Source organism: Heloderma suspectum, chromosome 2 (assembly GCF_057233095.1).
Source record: "Heloderma suspectum isolate Gila_16-S chromosome 2, 16-S_ref, whole genome shotgun sequence".
NCBI classification, from domain to species: domain Eukaryota; kingdom Metazoa; phylum Chordata; class Lepidosauria; order Squamata; family Helodermatidae; genus Heloderma; species Heloderma suspectum.
This window is the reverse complement of record NC_139459.1, coordinates 281,782,594-281,801,560: the sequence shown is the minus strand read 5'-3', so window position 1 is coordinate 281,801,560 and position 18,967 is coordinate 281,782,594. Positions and strand designations below refer to the sequence as shown.

Here is an 18,967-nt window from a genome sequence, read left to right as displayed (position 1 = left end):
CACCCCTGAGATGGAGCTGTTTCTGGAGCACTGCTCCAGTGGTGGCAGAAGGAGAACGCCTTTGTTATCCCAAGAGTTCATTGTCTAAACTTAATTTCATTCTGCAAACATGTGAACATTATTTTGGGGGTGTACAACAACCTCTCCCTTCTAGCTGCAAGTCTTGATTTTGAGGGGTCCACTGCACACTTTCTGCTTACAAAGGGGGAAATAAATATTATATATTGGAGTTGTACTTCCTCTACAGAGTCTAAATGTTTTTGTTAACTTGCTCTCCTCCCTGTCTCCATTCTATAGCTCAAGACTTAGGCTGCAATCCTATATAAAATTTCCTAGCAGCAAGCCCCATTGGCCAGTTCACATGTGTGTACAGGTGGTCATTTGAATATTCAAACCCCAGCTGCAACTTGTGTTGTCCAAATTAAGGGATTGTGGGTTATCGACCATGGATTAAACAACCATGGATTAAACAACCCTTGCATAAACCTGGGTCCCTGGGTTTGGATGACACAAATATTCAAAACCTGCCTGTCATGCACTGCAGTCCACTGTGGCTTAAATAAACCACAGGTCCTTTTTCCATTGTGTGAACCAGGTCATTGTATAGGATTGTGCTGCCAGTTTATTTCATAGAATCATCGAATAGTAGGGTTGGAAGGGGCTTACAAGGCCATTGAGTCCAACCCCCTGCTCAATGCAGGAATCTAAGTCAGAGCATCCCTGACAGATGGCTGTCCAGCCTCATCTTAAATGCCTTCAGTGTGGGAGAGCCCACTACCTTCCTAGGGAATTGGTTCCATTGTCATATTGCTCTAACAGTCAGGAAGCTTTTCCTGATGTTCAGCCGGAATCTGGCTTCCTGTAACTTCAGCCCATTATTCCGTGTCCTGCACTCTGGGATGATCAAGAAGAGATCCTGGCCTTCCTCTCTGTGACAACCTTTCAAGGACTTGAAGAGCACTATCATCTCTCTCCTCAGTCTTCTCTTCTCAAGGCTAAACATGCCCAGTTATTTCAGTCTCTCTTCATAGGGCTTTTGTTTCCAGTCCCCTGATCATCTTTGTTGCCCTCCTCTGAACCCTCTCCAGTTTGTCTGCATCCTCCTTAAAATGTGGTGCTCAGAACTGGACACAGTACTCCAGATGAGGCCTAACCAGTGCTGAGTAGAGGGGAACTAGTATTTCCCGGGATTTGGAAGCTATGCTTCTGTTAATGCATCCCAAAAGAGCATTTGCCTTTTTTGCAACCACATCACATTGTTGGCTCATCTTCAGCTTGTGATCGACAACAATTCCAAGATCCTTCTTGCTTGTAGTCTTGTTGAGCCACATATCCCCCATCTTGTAACTGTGCATTTGGTTTCTTTTTCCTAGGTGCAGACCTTGGCGTTTATCCCTATTAAATGTCATTCTTTTGTTTTCTGTCCAGTGCCCCAGTCTATCCAGATCACTTTGAATTTTGTTTCTGTCTTCCAAAGTATTAGCTATCCCGCCCAATTTGGTGTCATCTGCAAATTTGATCAGCATTCCCTGTACCTCCTCCTCCAAGTCATTAATAAAAATGTTGAAGAGCACTGGGCCCAGGACTGAGCCCTGCGGTCCCCTGCTCATTACCTCTCCCCAGTTTGAGAAGATCCCATTGAGAAGCACTCTTTGAGTCCGATTCTGTAGCCAACTGTGGATCCACCAGATAGTTGTTTCATCCAGCCCACTTTGAGCTAGTTTGCTCATCAGGATATCATGGGGCACTTTGTTGAAAGCTTTGCTGAAGTCGAGGTATATGATGTCTACAGCATTCCCACGGTCTACAGGGGAGGTTACTTGATCAAAAAATGAGATCAGATTCGTCTGGCAGGATTTGTTCTTGACAAATCCATGTTGGCTTTGAGTAATCACTGCATTGTTGTCAAGGTGCTTCCAGATGGATTGCTTTATCATCTGCTCCAGAATTTTCCCAGGGATTGATGTCAGACTGAGTGGTCTGTAGTTCCCAGGTTCCTCCTTTTTACCCTTTTTGAAGATAAGGACAACATTAGCCCTCCTCCAGTCATCTAGCACTTCACCTGTCCTCCATGATTTCTCAAAGAGAATAGACAGCGGTTCTGAGAGTTCTTCTGCCAGTTCCTTTATTACTCTAGGATGCAGCTCATCTGGCCCTGGAGATTTGTGAAGTCTCAATACTTATGAGGCAGTAGAAGTAAAAAAGCAAAAACAAATTGGGGCTGTTATTGTCTCACACACACACACACACACACACACTGCATCCCACCCCACCTAAAGGGAATTGCTACATTCAGGGAAATAGTGTAAGGGAATTTGGGAATCATAAGGCTCTAGATTTGACTCCACTCCAGGGTATCTCTTTATATATTGGCAAATTACTTTTCTGGGCCTCAGCTTTCTACATTACAATAACTGGGATAACAAGACATTGTTCCATTATGAAACAATTTAAGGTCTTCGGGGGATATCATCTGTGTAAGCAACGAGCATTGTTTTCTGGCAGGGAAATAAGGAGTGACACACACATAATACCATATAATAGAAATCTCTTCCTTTATCAATTTCCGCTTTGCTTCCATCACATATGCTGCTAACATGTCTTGTTCCAAGAAAGTGGAGAACAGCAAACTAGAGGTCATTGTTTTGTAAATAGGTTTTTAACAGATTAGCCAGCTGGAAGGAAGGAAGGGGACAGCCAAACTACAAGCCACAAGAGGGGATAACGTTCCAACAGTTGTGTTAATGTTAAAAGCCTCAGTCCTTTCTAGCTGAGACATGGGAGTGGGCTGGCTTGGCTGATGTTAAAATGGACATTTAAAGTGTTGCTACTGCCACAACAGTGGTTTCACATATCACCAATTGCTGCTACCTTGAAGTGACATGGCTGCTGCTGCCAGCATGGTATATTTGTTTTGCTTTTCTTCAAAGCGAAGCATTTGGGATATCTGTTGATGAACAGATACAAACATATATGTTGGTTACATTGCTAGGATTTTTATAGTGGCTTTTTCGCAGCTTTCTTTGTTACATAGTAAATGCTAACAACCATATAAAAATAAACTTAAAGATTCATATTGAGCAGGAAAGCATCCAGACAGCACTAGTTTTTGAACTGCCATCAGTTCCCACAAAAGCAAAACAGCACTTGGAACCCTATCCCAGGCTCTTCCTTTCAGCCAGCTGCACAATTCAGATTTCTGTTTCCTTTGCTGGTTACATTTAAACTCCCAACATTCTCCCAAGCCCCCACCCAGATATGTGGAGTGTGTCCCAGCTGCTAGCTAATAGCCACCAGCCATCTACATTATCTGCTTGCTATCATTCTCCATTAGCAAGCAATCAAATTATAAAAGATGTCCATCTCACATCACACCCACACAACATAATACAGGTTAACTTTTTCCTTTCCTTTTTATAACTTTTTCCTTTTCTTTTTATGTTCCCTTGCTTTAGAGCTGAGAAAATTGGTTAAGGAGAATGTTCCATGTTAGACCCAAGGGTGCATAGTCCCAACTTATTCCTAGTGGACCTTATGGTATTAATATAATCTGGTTGCTGCTCTATTTATTTGAACCATGTGCAACAGACAGACTTTAAAACATGGCTTTAAAGCAGAAGTGGACAACCTGTGGCTTCCAGATGTTTTGACCAACAACTCCTATGGTCCCTTACCATTGGTTATACTGGCTAGGGCTGATGGGTCATAGACCAAAACATCTGGAGGACCACAAGTTGCCCATCCCTGCTTTAAAGCAATAGAGGCAGAGAAGCTGAGTGTGGACAAGAGGGCAAATGCAGTCTGCTTCAGTGAGTAGAATGCCTTCAATCTGCACTAGCCTAGGAATCCCATGGCAGGAATAGCCCTGATCTGGAAATGGCAGTCTAGCTTAGCCTAGCACAATTGCTACCTCTGAATATTAAAATAATTGTTCAATCAAAAAATGAAAGGTTATTTTAAGTAAAAGTTGGGTTCTTTATATATCTTCTGATACGATAGTACTTCCAGCACACTCTGACATCTCAAATGCACCTCTTTTATTTTTCATTTATATGCATAATAGTGGGTATTTAAATAAATATATTTAGGCTGCAATCCTATACACACCTTGGAATAAGTCCTATTGAACTAAATGTGACTTCTGAGTGGATGTGCATAGAATTGCACTGTTAAACTTACACACATTTTGATAAAAGCACAGGAAGTGGGAGCTCCAACTCTAGGAGTGGTACCATATATGTACAGTACATGGGATTTTGACCCGTGTGTGTGTGTGTGTGTTTGTATAAACATACTAAGTGGACACTGATTGCTCTCCATGTAAAGTCTGCAACATTAAAGTCAGTCATTATTATGGATATACAATGTTATAAAATATTACATTGCTTATCATAATCAATACATCTGCTGTGATGATGGGCCAATCACTAAATACCTAAAAAATGTATAGCTCAGAAATGCTAAGTACAAAGCTGCTTGCATGGTTTGGAAGGAAACAATCCTCTCAATATCCTGAGATTATAAGGGGCAACAAATAAAAGTCTCCACACATGGAAAACCAGCCAAATTACTAAAATGTCCACGACTGAAATCCCTCCAAATGTAATCTTTCCCTGGCAGATGCTTACTCCCAGGAAATGGCAAAAATAGAACAATTTCTAGCCTCTCAATTTCTAAAAATAGAGTATTTTTGGAATTATTCACATGCATTCTATTTCTTCCAAGAGTTCAGACTGCAGTGCCCTGGAGCAAACGGAAGAAGCCTGTATTATTCTCTCTGGCTTAATTTTTTTTTCCATTCCAAACTGGGAGATGATTTTTAGGGAAAGAAGCAAACCCAACAATATAGTTCCATGGTAACCACCAGCAACAGCCTGTTATGGATGAGACGCAGTCAACACCTTCAGCGATAGGGTCTTGGCAGGAACATTGCCAAGGGTTTTGCTCAGCAGCATAAAAATCAGCTTGAGTGATTTCATCCATCAAGGGGCTGCTCAAGCCAAGCTGTGCCATTGTGTACACCAGACAACAAGGCTACAGCATATTGCTAAAACAGGAGTGATGTAAGAGATCCAGCCCTTCTCCCAGGCTTGGGAGAGAGATGGGACAGCTCATCCTCCTAGTCACTCTTGTCTTTGGACCAAGAGCTCAAGCCTGGAAGAAGGACTAACAGTCATCCCTCCATGCTACACTATAGAGGAACTGGCTGCTTCTGAGCACCTCAGAAGCCCACCATGCCCATGACCTTACTCTTTCTGGATGTATCTGAAGCCCAGTGCAATGTCAATGAAAAAAACTCTCCACAAAACGGGGACAGGCACAGCCGCACAAACAATAGCAACCACAAATTTGGCTGGAAGCAAATGCCAGCCAAAATGTATGGATCCGTGGCACCACTTCAGACTCGGTCTATGTGTGGAGTGGGCTGACAAAGCCAATTAATTCTTCTCACCTTTTCCAGCTATACCACTGTGTTACCAGAACAGCATGATACGAAGGGGGAAAGGCTAGGTAGCAGCTTTGAGGCTTTCATGTGCCCTCAGCAACCTAACTAAGGACAGAACTACATGTTATGTGGGAAATGTGGTGGTCCCAATCCTGCGTTTTCCTCAAAATTCAAATACATGGGAGGGGGTCTTGCAGGGGAGAATGAGCAGGCGGGGCAGGAGTGCTCACCTGAGGATTGTTCCCTGCAAATGCCTCCCAAGGCTGTTATTGAGATTCTACACACACACACACACACACACACACACGTCAGTTCTAAAATCAGAAGTAAGTCTGGTTGTGGGGAGAATGGCCTTGGAGGCTATTTTGCATGGGGAATTGCCAGTCCACCTATGTAATGTCCCCTTCCCTTGCATTAACATGGATATAGGAACATGCATTTACTGAAATAATGTGAAACAGTACCCTAAAAGTAGGCTGTTTATGAACCACTTTGTGGTTCAGTATGCTGGATTAATTCACACATGGTCCAAAAGACTTTACGTGCAGAAGTGTCCTTAGTAATTCTGTTTTGGGGTATTGCATGCCACCAGGGGGAATTATGAGACTGAGGAGCAACCCTGACTTCAGGAAGTCAATAGGAAATGATATATCTATACACCACAGAGACGCTTTAATAGAAGACTTAAGGGAGACCAGAGTATTATAACTACATGAAAGGGATAAAAAATGAGACAATGGTTTTAAGCAAAGACAAAGGATAGAGATCTGTTTACAGGCAGGAAGTGTTGTGGGGAGGGAATAAAGATGTTGACCAAAATCTCCATGCGTTGCTTGTTGGTTTCTGACTTCGGTAGAATGCAAGCAGCAAGAGCACAATCATTCCAGATGGTGACATCTCTTAGCATGTACATGACAGGTAATTTATCGAGATCCATCACTTTAACAGATACTGTCCAGAGTCCTATTCAAACGCCGCTATGATGCTTGCTCCCTGACACTTGTCTCTATAGCTGAACAACAGGAGGCTTTCTTTGTGCACTAGGCAAGAATTGTTTACATCTATGCAGTCCCAACAGCACTGCCAGTTACAATTTATTTGGGAAAACAGGGATGAGAGAGGAAAGCTCACAAGGACAAAAAATAAGAGCAGGGTAAGCATCTAACGGTGCAATCCTATAAATATTTAGAAAGAAAAAAGTCCTCCAATTCCCAGCATTCCCCAGCGAGCACGGCTGGCTGGGGAATGCTGGGAATTGGAGGACTTTTTCTGTCTAATACATAGGATTGCACCTTAAATTATTATAATAGGCAATGGCTAATATCTATTACACAAGAGGAGTTGTGATGTTATATTAATAACAGTAATTCAAATACAAAGTAAAGTGTAGTAAAATAAGACTGCTAATACAAAGTTGAATATAGTAAAACAAATCCATTCAGAAAAACAGTCATATAAAATACAAAGGTAAGATTTACACAATAATCACTTATATGAAGGAATAGGTAAGCAATTACAAAATATCCACAAATGGTTTGGTAGTCCTCCTACTGCCGCAAATTGTACAGCTCAGCTAGAGGCTGCTCAGATAGCCTATTTCATAAAAATGTAGTTGTGAGAGTAAACAGTACTTGAAAAGATCCTGATGTATAGATTGAATATAGGAGGAGGACTCGATTTTCCTGCTAAGTTACAACTTTACATCAGGGGTAAAGCAGCCCTGATGTAAAGCTGGAGGGCCAAATTCCATTTCAGAGAAGCTTTGGGGGTTGCATTCCAGTGGTGGGTGGGGCTGAAGGCAAATGGGGTGCTCAGTGGGGCCAAAACGGCAACATATTGTAGCTTAAGGACACAATCCTATCAAGATAGGCAGTCCCCTCCGAACTCAGAGGCAACCACCTACCCAAAGCAGGGCAGGAGAGGCACGGGGGCGGAGGGATTGTTCCCTCCGTGCCTCTCCTGCCCTGCTATTTTCTGCTAGACAGCCCTTTTCGGCTGTCTAGCTGCGGGGGGGCGGGGCGGCTGACTGGGAGAGGAGGCTGCTGTACCACACATTGGATGTGTTGTACATGCAGCTCCACTCTACCTGCCCCAGGACGCCCCCAGCCCCAGCCCCAGCCCCACCCCCACCCCTTTTCAGTCACTCTGCACTCCTCTTCCAAGCACGGAGGCAGCGTGGATATGGGGGTAGGTAGGTTTTCCGGGAACCGACCTTGGAGTGCGGGCTCCGAGGTCGGTTCCTGGAAAAGAGCATATCCTATAGCCCTCTAGACAGCGTCTAGCAGCCATAGAATTGCTCCCTAAAGCTCTTACTGACAGTAATGAAGCCTTAGGATGGGCATTTCAATCTTTCATAATGGAGAAAAACTGAACAAAAGCCAGGAAACCACCAAATGATTGGTCATTGGGGGTGGGTGGGTGGCCTTATGGGGAACCCCAGAGGGCTGGATTTGGTCTCTGGCCCTGAGGTTCTACATGCCTACTTTATGATTGGGACCTTTCAAAAGTGCTGGAAATATTCAGCATTTCGCCTGCATTGAGCAGGGGGTTGGACTTGATGGTCTTATAGGCCCCTTCCAACCCTACTATTCTATGATTTCCAAAATCAGGAAGTCTGAAGAGAATAGAGATTCAGTAGTGAGACATTATGCAGTACAAGTTGCACAACAAATCGTGTGGGAATTTTTCAAGATTAGGGATTTGGTTTCATTAAAGCTGGTGGCTTTAAAAGAGCTGTTAAACGTGTTGCCACTTTTTTAAATTGCTGCAGACATTAGAAACTTGTTGCAACATTTTCTGTGAGAGAACAAAGGAATGGCATATTAGATCTCTTGAGATAACTGAAATGAGAAATTAATGGATTGTATATGTTCACCAGTTTTATTAGCTGAATAATTGATGCCATTTATTGCATATTGAAATGTGCCTTGTAATTTTGAATCTCTAAACAAGAGAGATTTTTAAAAAAATCTTTTTCCTTTATATGTTTGTTTGGTTGATTTGGGGTGTGTGTTTTTAAAGGGGGGAAAGCTATTCAAAGCAAGAGAGGAAAAAACATAGCAACTGTGCCAGCCCCAGGATTTGGTGGGCCTCAGTCAAGGCATCTTTTGTGGGTCCCTACACTTGGAAGAAGTGGAGTGTGCAGACCAAGCAATCCTGATTGACTTTCTTGGATGCGCTATGCAAAGTGGGAACGGCAGCTGTCTAGGTGGTAGTGGTCCTTTTGCCAGTTTTGATGCCCCAGCAAGCGCCTGACCTTGCCACCCCCGAGGGCCAATCCTAGGAGTAAGAAGGGGGCCTATGTTTTTGCCAGCTGAAGCCCAAACTGATCGCCAGAAGAGTTTCTTTCACTCTCGCACACCCAAGCACGGCAAACTGCTCTCTAAAGGTAGGTGGGTCCTTTGCTGCCTGTCTCTCCGGGCCGTCGTCCTGCTGGCTCCCTCTCTCTCCAGACCTGACGTCAGGCTCTGGCCTCTCGAAGCGCTGCGGCCGCCTGCTTTTCAAAACCAGCGGCATCGCTATAGAAACGCAGCTGCCAGAGGGCGAGCCAAAGAGCCTCGCTCGGTGCGAGCAGAGGCCGACGGCCACACGCAGTGGGGAGGCGGGAATCTCTCGACCCCCGCCCGCCGCAAAAGAGATGCTTGAGGAGCCGCGGGAAATAGCAGCCTCCCTGGAGGGGTCTTTCCCGCTGATGCAGTTGGCGGGATGAAGGACATTTGGAAGCACCGCTGCTTTCCTGTGGAGCCTTTCAGTATTTCTCTTCCTCTTCCTCTCATCTTAAAACTCTCAAGTCTTTGCTAAACTCTCCGCGCCGCTCCACGCCTCTGTCTGTCTGTCTCTCCCGCCCTTTTTCGTTCCCCTGCACAATATATCCCCCCGCCCCGCGGACAGCCTCTGCCGGTCTAACCCCCGCAAACGACACCGCGCAGCTGTCCAGGGAGGGCTGTCTCGGGCTGCCGCTCTCCGTGAGCCTGCGCTGGGGCGCCCGTGCTTCAGCTCTTGCTCCAGAGGTGCCCCAAGGCGAGTACTGAGGGAGGGGAGCGGCACCCCCGAGGCTGAGGCGGCACCGCCTGTACATTCTTTTTTTCCACTCGTGGGGAGGAGAGACATGAATGAGGAGGAGGGGAGCGGGGGCTTTTCCTCTTGCTTGTTTGCGCGCAAGAAAGAGCAACGACTCCAGCGGCAGCACTTCTGCGTGCAGCCTGCAGAAATGTAATCCTCGCCGGCTTCCTCCTCTCTTACAGAGCGCACGATTATTGTACCGAGAAGGCCGATGCTGTGAAGCCAAGAAAGCTCTCCCGTTTGCTGGGGGGTGGGGGGGTGGAGGCACCACTGAGCTCTAATCTTTCCGACCATTAGATCGCCTGTGACTTTTCTGGCTGCTTTAAAACCGAGGGAGGGGGAGGGAGGGGGACGGGACGGGCGGAGAGAAGAAAAAGAGTGAAATTTGACTGAAAAAAGTGGAAGGAGGAAGGAGCGAGCAGGGAAGGAGGCTGTGTTGCTCCGCGCAGCGACCGGGCTCCCGAGCACCGCGGGCGGGGTGGGAATGTTTCTCGGCCCCTGATGGGGGCACTGAGCTGGTCTCCAGGCCCTTTCCTCGCTAACGTCCTCGGCCCAGGAGGTGGCTATGAACCGGCCCACGGACCAGGAGATGATCGAGCTGAAGAACCTGGGGCTGGAGAAGCAGCTGGACCTTACCCGAGGCCCGAGAGGCACGTCCGAACGCCCCGTCCGCTTGGAGCGGGCCAACGCCTTGAGGATCTCGCCGGGGAAAGTGCCCGAGATCCTGAGCCGCGTGCGCCAGATCCGCCTCCTGGGCGGCCAGAGAGACCCCAAACTGACCGAGGAGCTGGGCGAGGGGCACGTCTTCAGGCCCTGCACGCAAACTCAGCCGACCTGGTGCGATCTGTGCGGGGAGTTCATCTGGGGCGTCTACAAGAAGCGCCTGCAATGCGTCCGTGAGTACCAGCCTCCCGCCGCACGTGGCGGCCTTCGCCAGGCTTGTGGTCGCAGGAGGTTCTGGGAGAAACAGGAGGGCAGAGAGTGTTAGGCGCAGAGCTTGCGTGCGGCTGCCAAATGGAGAACTAGTAGCAGCAGCAGCAGCAGAGGCGGCAGTAGTGTAACAGGTAGCTCAGAATATCGTAGCCCTGTTGGTTCCACAGCCCCCATCGGGTTGCTACCTTTTTTCCGGCCGGCTTCCTGTAACAGCTGTGTAGTACAGCCAGAAACTCAACAGGGGAAGCTTCCCCATCACTTCTCAAATTGGTGAAAGAAAATGCAACTTTGTTTGCCCTGCAGCTGTTAAAGGTATAAGAGCCCTGCAAGAAAAAAAAAATACAATTTTTAAAGGTAACAAATCTAAGAGAGAGAGAGACAGGATAGGTAAAAATAAGTGATATTTTGGCTCAAGGATGCTTGAAAGACACACACCTTGGAAAGTTCTTACGTTCCAGAGGCACTGATGTTTGGGCCTCAAATAATACACAGAGTAGCGCAGTTAGGTAATTTTATATTCTGGACTTGCAAGGCCCCCCTCTTTAGATGGTAATGTCCTAGTTCACACGACGTGGCAGCCCATGGGTTCTTTAACCCATGGGCTCTCGTGCATGAGTGGGAGAGAGCGGGCATACTCTTTCCCATGCATCGGCCACTTCTGCTTTTACTCAGCAACCCATAGGCGGCTCCTTCATAGTTTGCTGAGTGTGTTGTCCAGTCCTGGGCCACTGGGTTGTTTAGGGGCTAAATAACCAGCAGTTAACCATGGTTTGGTGTTGGGTTAGCATCAAAATGTGGTAAGACATTTTGTATTTGGGAGCTGTCCTGCTCATTCTGCTCAGAGGGGTTCTGAACTTCTGCCCCAAATTTCTGCCGTATTGGCACCACTGATTTTAACTGAATGCCTACAGCTTAAAAAGTTTGTACTTCCTTGTACCCCTTTCCTAAGCATGTTTATTTACCCAGAAGTCCAAAGATGTCAGTGGAGGCTTCTAAGAAAATATGCATAGGATTACAGCTCTAAACAGACAGCAAAGACTAAGATAGACACTTTTCACCTATTCTTAAAAACACAGCCCTATGGCAGTTCACATGTGACACTTTTCCTATGCAAGTTTAGAAAAATGTGTACGAAGCTTGTGTTTCATTATGCATGAAAAATCTAATTAGTGTATAATATACTGCAGCTACACATATTTAGAAATGACTGAATGAATACAGACTTTAATCTATATCTAATTCAGTTTTAGGGTTCATGCCAATACATTCATTCTTGATTACAATTTTGATCATCTGGATCAACTTGTGATTTGGGAGTTGGTTTGTACAGACTGTAGCAGAACTGGGTCCTCTTCAACATCGTCCTTTGTTACTGACTAACTCTTCTAAGGGGTAGGGTTCCTCTGTTTAACAGCAGTGCAGAACATCCTTGATGAGAATTTATATGCTTGTTACAGTCTAGCTGCTCATGATCATCACAATATGGTGGTACCTGGTAAATCCTGGCTATAACGCCTCAAATGACCTACAGTCATAGGTATTCCCAGTTGTGAGACTACAGAGAATCCACAACTAATGTCTATCTTGCAATCCAGACAAAAGGATAATGGTCCCAGAATTCTGAAGGTCAATGGCAACACTTAGCCAAGTGACCGCATCCATTTTCATGACATGATTGGAACCGGAGTTGCTACCCTTTTAGAAGTTCCTGCAATTGTCTTACCAATCAGAGCATATGTTGGGGAAAGAAGGTTTATTGAACAAAGTTTGCTTGGATCAGAGATGAATCAAGATATGCTAGTCTTTTTTTATCTGCCATTGAAAGATGGTGTTTGGGGGATATGTGTGGGTATATGTATGAAGACAGATGGGATTTCAGGGCATAATATTGAAGTCTAGAAATGGCTTCATTTCTGCACTGGATTCTCAAAGAAGGCAGCTGGGTGCTTGGGAGAGTTTTAGGGCTCTTGTCGATCAGAGGTGCACAACCTTTTCAGCCCTAAATGGCTGATGTAATATTGAGTTGGAGGTCAGGGGCCACACACACACTTGCACATATATTCTAGCAATCCTGATACTGATAGCTCTTTCTTTGGTTCTAGCAGTGGTGGGGAAACAGCAATCTGTATGAGGATCTCTTGGGGAGGGAGGAGAGTGTACAGGCAGGGGGAATTCAGTGTGTGTGAGAGACAGGATGCCTGTGAGGGGCTGCAGTAAAGGCCTTGGGAGCCAGAGGGTGTGCATTCTTGTTGTAGATCCTAGGTGTGTTCCCTTTCTTCTGAAGGCTTGTAGTGTCAGAGTTGATTTATTGCTGAGGGCAGCTACTACATGAAGGATAAGGCTATCAATGACTACTAATCATGATGGCTACATGCTACCTCCGGTATCAGAGGCAGTATGCCTATGTACACCAGTTGCTGCGGAACACAGCTGGGATGGGGCTGTTTCACTCATGTCCTACGTGTGAGTTTTCTACAGGCAGCTGATTGACCACTGTGTGATCAAAATGCTATACTAAATAGGCCTCTAATCATATCCTGCAGGGCTCTTATGTTCTTATGATGTATTTAGGATGCTCCCTGTAAGAGGAAGGTCTTTGAAATAAGCTGGCTTCTCTAGTTCACTGGTAGTTAACATTCTTCATACTTTCTGTATCCAAATGGTTTTGCCTCAGATTGCAATTGTGCTAATCCCCTTTCCCAAAAGGATAATGGGTTGGATCCAGACTAAGTGAGTTGAATTTGAGTCCCATTGAAATCGATGAGTCTTGACTAACTTGCCCCATTTATTTAAATGGGACGTACGTTCTCTCATGGATCTGCCACAAAAGGTTGGTGGCACAGTTCTCAATATGTTCACCCACACACACACACAGACACATACACAAGCAAAAGCTGTCTTGTCTTGGAGCTACAAGCCCCAGGTAATAAGCACATTGCATAGAAAGTAATTAGGAATAAAGAGAATTATATAATAAGGTAACTAGTACCAACAGGGAGGATACAAAGTGAGTTCACCATGAACTTTAGGTAATTGTTATCAAAATGAAATTGGCAAAGCAGTTTGGCTAATATTCAAAGAGAGAATGCTAAATTATAATTAATCACCAGAAATTAAAAGGATTATGTGAGAAATGGAGAGACATCAAACTGTATTATTCAGGGTCAGAGTGAACTTAAAGATTTTGCTTATCAATTAATGAGTAAAAAATAATTTGTAAGGTATAAAGCCCCTTCATGGATCACTGCCTTGTTGTGGCGAAGGGGCTTGCTTAACTCAGTGAAGCCATAAGCTATGCTGTGCAGGGCCACCCAAGATGGACAGGTCATGGCAGAGAGTTCTGACAAAATGTGGTCTGCTGGAGAAGGAAATGGCAACCCACTCCAGGATTCTTGCCAAGAAAACCCCATGGAACGTGTGTCAAGGCTAAAAGATATGACGCCGGAAGATGAGCCCCTCTGGTCAGAAGGTGTCCAATATACTACTGGGGAAGAGCAGAGGGAATTTCCAAGTAGTGCCAGAAAGAGTGAAGCGGCTGGGCCAAAGCCGAAAGGACACTCAGCTGTGGATGTGTCTGGTGGTGAAAAGAAAATCCGATGCTGTAAAGAACAATATTGTTTAGGAACCTGGAATGTCAGATCAATGAATCAAGGTAAGCTGGAGGTGGTCAAACATGAGATGGCAAGATTGAACATCGACATCTTGGGAATCAGCGAACTAAAATGGATAAGCATGGGCGAATTTAATTCAGGTGACCATCATATCTACTACTGTGGGCAAGAATCCCTTAGAAGAAATGGAGTAGCACTCATAGTCAACAAAAGGGTGGGAAAAGCAGTACTGGGGTACAATCTTAAAAATGATAGAATGATCTCAGTACGAATCCAAGGCAAACCATTCAACATCACAGTAATTCAAGTCTATGCCCCAACCACTGATGCTGAAGAAGCTGAGGTTGATCGGTTCTATGAAGACCTACAACACCTTCTAGAACTAACACCCAAAAAAGATGTCCTCTTCATCATAGGAGATTGGAATGCTAAAGTAGGAAGTCAAGAAATAACCGGGATAACAGGCAAGCATGGCCTTGGTGTACAAAATGAAGCACGACAAAGACTAATAGAGTTTTGCAAAGAGAACACACTGATCATAGCAAGCACTCTTTTCCAACAGCACAAGAGGCAACTCTACACATGGACATCACCAGATGGTCAATATCGAAATCAGATTGATTATGTCCTTTGCAGCCAAAAATGGAGAAGCTCTATACAGTCCGTAAAAACAAGACCTGGAGCTGACTGTGGCTCAGATCATGAGCTTCTTGTTGCAAAATTTCGGCTTAAATTGAAGAACGTAGGGAAAACCACTAAACCATTCAGGTATGACCTCAATCATATCCCTTATGAATATACAGTGGAGGTGAGGAATAGATTTCAGGGATTAGACCTGATAGACAGAGTGCCTGAGGAACTATGGACGGAGGTCCATAACATTGTTCAGGAGGCAGCAAGGTTTTTCTTTCATCCCAAAGAAAAAGAAATGCAAGAAAGCCAAGTGGCTGTCTGATGAGGCTTTACAAGTAGCTGAGGAAAGAAGGGAAGCGAAAAGCAAGGGAGAAAGGGGAAAATATATCCAACTGAATGCAGAGTTCCAGAGAATAGCAAGGAGAGACAAGAAGGCCTTTTTAAATGAACAATGCAAAGAAATCGAGGAAAACAGAAAGGGAAATACTAGAGATCTCTTCAAGAAAATCAGAGATCTCAAGGGAACGTTTTGTGCAAAGACGGGCATGATAAAGGACAAAGAGGGCAGGGACCTAACAGAAGCAGATGAGATTAAGAAGAGGTGGAAAGGATACACAGAAGAACTATACAGGAAAGATCTGAATGTCCCTGATAGCCATGATAGTGCGGTCACTGAACTTGAGCTGGACATCCTCGAGAGTGAAGTGAAGTGGGCCTTAGGAAGCATTAGTAACAACAAAGCTAGCGGAGATGACAGTATTCCAGCTGAGCTATTTAAAATCCTAAAAGATGATGCTGTTAAAGTGCTGCATTCAATATGCCAACAAATTTGGAACACTCAGCAGTGGCCACAAGACTGGAAAAGGTCAGTTTACATTCCAATTCCAAAGAAGGGCAACGCCAAAGAGTGTTCAAACTACCGTACAGTTGCGCTCATTTCACATGCCAGCAAGGTGATGCTCAAAATCCTACAAGCTAGGCTTCAGCAGTATGTGAACCGAGAACTACCCGAAGTACAAGCTGGGTTTCGAAGAGGCAGCAGAACTAGAGATCAAATCGCCAACTTTCACTGGATCATGGAGAAAGCAAGAGAATTCCAGAAAAATGTCTATTTCTGCTTCATTGACTACGCTAAAGCCTTTGATTGTGTGGCAAATTCTGTGGCAAATTCTGAAAGAGATGGGAGTACCAGACCACCTTACCTGTCTCCTGAGAAACCTGTACGAGGGTCAAGAAGCAACAGTAAGAACCGGACATGAAACAACCAATTGGTTCAAAATTGGGAAAGGAGTAAGACAAGGCTGTATATTGTCGCCCTGCTTATTTAACTTATATGCAGAGTATATCATGAGAAATGCTGGGTTGGATGAATCACAGGTCGGAATTAAGATTGCCGGGAGAATTATCAACAACCTCAGATATGCAGATGATACCACCCTAATGGCAGAAAGCGAAGAGGATCTAAAGATCCTCTTGTTGAGGGTGAAAGAGGAGAGTGCAAAAGCTGTTTGAAACTCAACATTAAAAAAGCGAAGATCATGGCATCTGGCCCCATCACTTCCTGGCATATAGAAAGGGAAGAAATGGAAGCAGTGACAGATTTTATTTTCTTGGGCTCCAAGATCACCGCAGACGGTGACTGTAGCCATGAAATTAAAAGACGCTTGCTCCTTGGGAGGAAAGCTATGGCAAACCTAGACAGCATAGTAAGAAGCAGAGACATCACCTCGCCGACAAAGGTCCGTCTAATCAAAGCTATGGTTTTCCCAGTAGTAACGTATGGCTGTGAGAGCTGGACTATAAGGAAGGCTGAGCGCCGAAGAATCGATGCTTTCGAACTGTGGTGCTGGAGAAGACTCTTACGAGTCCCCTGGACTGCAAGGAGGTCAAATCAGTCCATCCTAAAGGAAATCAACCCTGACTGCTCATTGGAAGGACAGATACTGAAGCTCCAATATTTTGGCCACCTAATGCGAAGAGAAAACTCTCTGGAAAAGACCCTGATGCTGGGAAAGACTGAAGGCAAAAGGAGAAGGGGACGGCAGAGGATGAGATGGTTAGATAGCATCACCGATGCAATGAATATGGACTTGAGCACGCTCCGGAAGAGAGCGCAGGACAGGAAGGCCTAGCGTGCTATGGTCCATGGGGTCATGAAGAGTCGGACATGACTGAACGACTGAACAACAAAGGTATAAACATTAAATCTGACATATTGATGACTAGAAAAATTATGTACTTCGGTTTAATTAGTAAACTCTGAGTAAGAAATGGCTTTGCCAAAGGCATATATCAAAATTAATCGTATTTAACTTGAAAAGTATATGTTTAAGTTTTTCTTTGTGTGTTTTGATCACCAGAGATTCTTTTAGAAATCAAGATTGTGAACTTAGATTTATGAAACAGCATTTAATATTGCCATATTGGCAGTGAAGTAGTATTTTAGAAACTGTATAAATATGGTCTGATTCGGGGGTCAGATAGCTTCTTTAATATTGAAGCTCCTTGGCTGTGATACTGCCAAACAACTATATAGAGAAGTCTTGGTAAGCAAAATTGACTCAGCAATGCTCTCTTTTGTAACAGCAAGAAATGCTTAGGAAATATAGCTTTAATTGCTTTTAAATACTTCACTACTTGTATTTTAACTGGGAATGTATATTTGTATCAATAAAAGAAAGAGATTCAAAGATTCCTGTACTATAATTAATGTTAGTACTAAACCTGGATTGCAACCCACCAAACAATCTTGAGCGTACACTTGTTTAAAAGTGTTTTAATCTGTTAATATAGGGAGTAAACAGGCAGCTAAAAGCTCCCAAAGTACTGAACTATAGACAGCTCAAAACATAACAGTTCAACTATCCTAGTCTGGAACAACAGCTTTGGGGGTTTGGGTTCTCTGTTTCTGTTAATAGAGACGTCAGGACACTGGCAAACCCAGGAGATAATTATTTATTACTTGTTACAAGGTGATGACAATATCTGTAGCAGAGGCAAATCCATCTACCTCACTGATGTCAAAGAAATACTCTTGACAGTGACTGCAGTCTATGTGAATATGTGATGAACTGAACACTTGCTGCAAATCCAGGTATTCCCAGAGTCTGCATGTTTGTGGTGCATTAGGGGCTAGGAAAGCTGCACCTGTTTTATTTCTACCTGGAAATAAGTGCAGAATAGGGCAACTAAAATGATCAAGGGGCTGGAGCATCTCCCCTGTGAGAGAAGGTTACAACAGCTGGGATTGTTTAGTCTGGAAAAAAGGAGGGTAAGGGGAGACATGATAGAGGTGTACAAAGTTATGCATGTGGATGTGGATAGGGAGACATTTTTCTCCCTCTCTCAAAATACTAGAACCCAATGTCATCCCATGAAGCTGATTAGTGGCAGATTCAGGACAGATCAAAGGAAGTACTTCTTCACACAGCACATAGTTAAACTATGGAATTCGCTACCACAGGATGTACTGCTGGCCACCAATTTGGATGGTTTTAAAAGGGGGTTAGACAAATTCCTGGAGGAAAAGGCTGTCCATGGCTACTAGTCTTGATGGCTATGGGCTACCTCCAGTACCAGAGGCAGTGAACCTATGTACACCAGTTGCTGGAGAACATGGGTAGGAGGGTGCTGTTGCACTTGTGTCCTTCTTGTGGATTCCTAGGCAACAGCTGGTTGGCCACTCTGTGAACAGAATGCTGGACTAGATGGACCTTTGATCTGATCCAGCATGGCTCTTCTTATGTTCTTATGACACAAAAAACTGTTAAAGGCACAAAACCTCTGTCAAGAACAAAGATGGCATCTCTTCTGTCTTGTCCATCTATTGCAAAGACAGTATGAGCATGGACAGTATAAATGGTATGGTCTAGTTAGGATTTGCTTCCAAACTTATCAGCTGCACCCAACATGAGGAATGGTTGAGACTAATTTGATTGTCCTACTTTCATTGGCCACAACCTTCCAGCATGCCAAGCAAAAGGAAATGGCTACTGGAAATGTGATCAGAGGGTCTTACTTAGAGCTCCTTAACTATGCATGTTAGCAGACGTTACTCCTGAGTTTACCTGTTTCTAGAACTTTGCCTTTGCTTGCCATACACCCTGTGAACCCTTTCTTGACTCTTGTCTATTCTGCCTTCTGTCCCAAGTTACATGGGTCTGCCTGGTATCTCTATATTTGATCCTCGGCAGAACTTGCTCTAGTTTTTCAAGATTGTTATTGGCTAACAATTCTCTACAGCTTCTAGCACACAGTTGCTGCTAAATACATGTTGACCAGT

General features: G+C 44.6%; 1 protein-coding gene across 1 annotated transcript in view; it reads left to right on the top strand.

The window, feature by feature from the left end:
• The first annotated feature begins 9,018 nt into the window (after window positions 1-9,018).
• Window positions 9,019-18,967, top strand: part of RASSF1 (Ras association domain family member 1) — a 48,409-nt gene continuing 38,460 nt past the window's right edge. Inside the window, exon 1 of the mRNA XM_084839640.1 lies at window positions 9,019-10,404. Coding sequence (XP_084695766.1) covers window positions 10,074-10,404 — 331 coding nt within the window. The 5' untranslated portion in view covers window positions 9,019-10,073. The remainder of the gene's footprint in view (window positions 10,405-18,967) is intronic.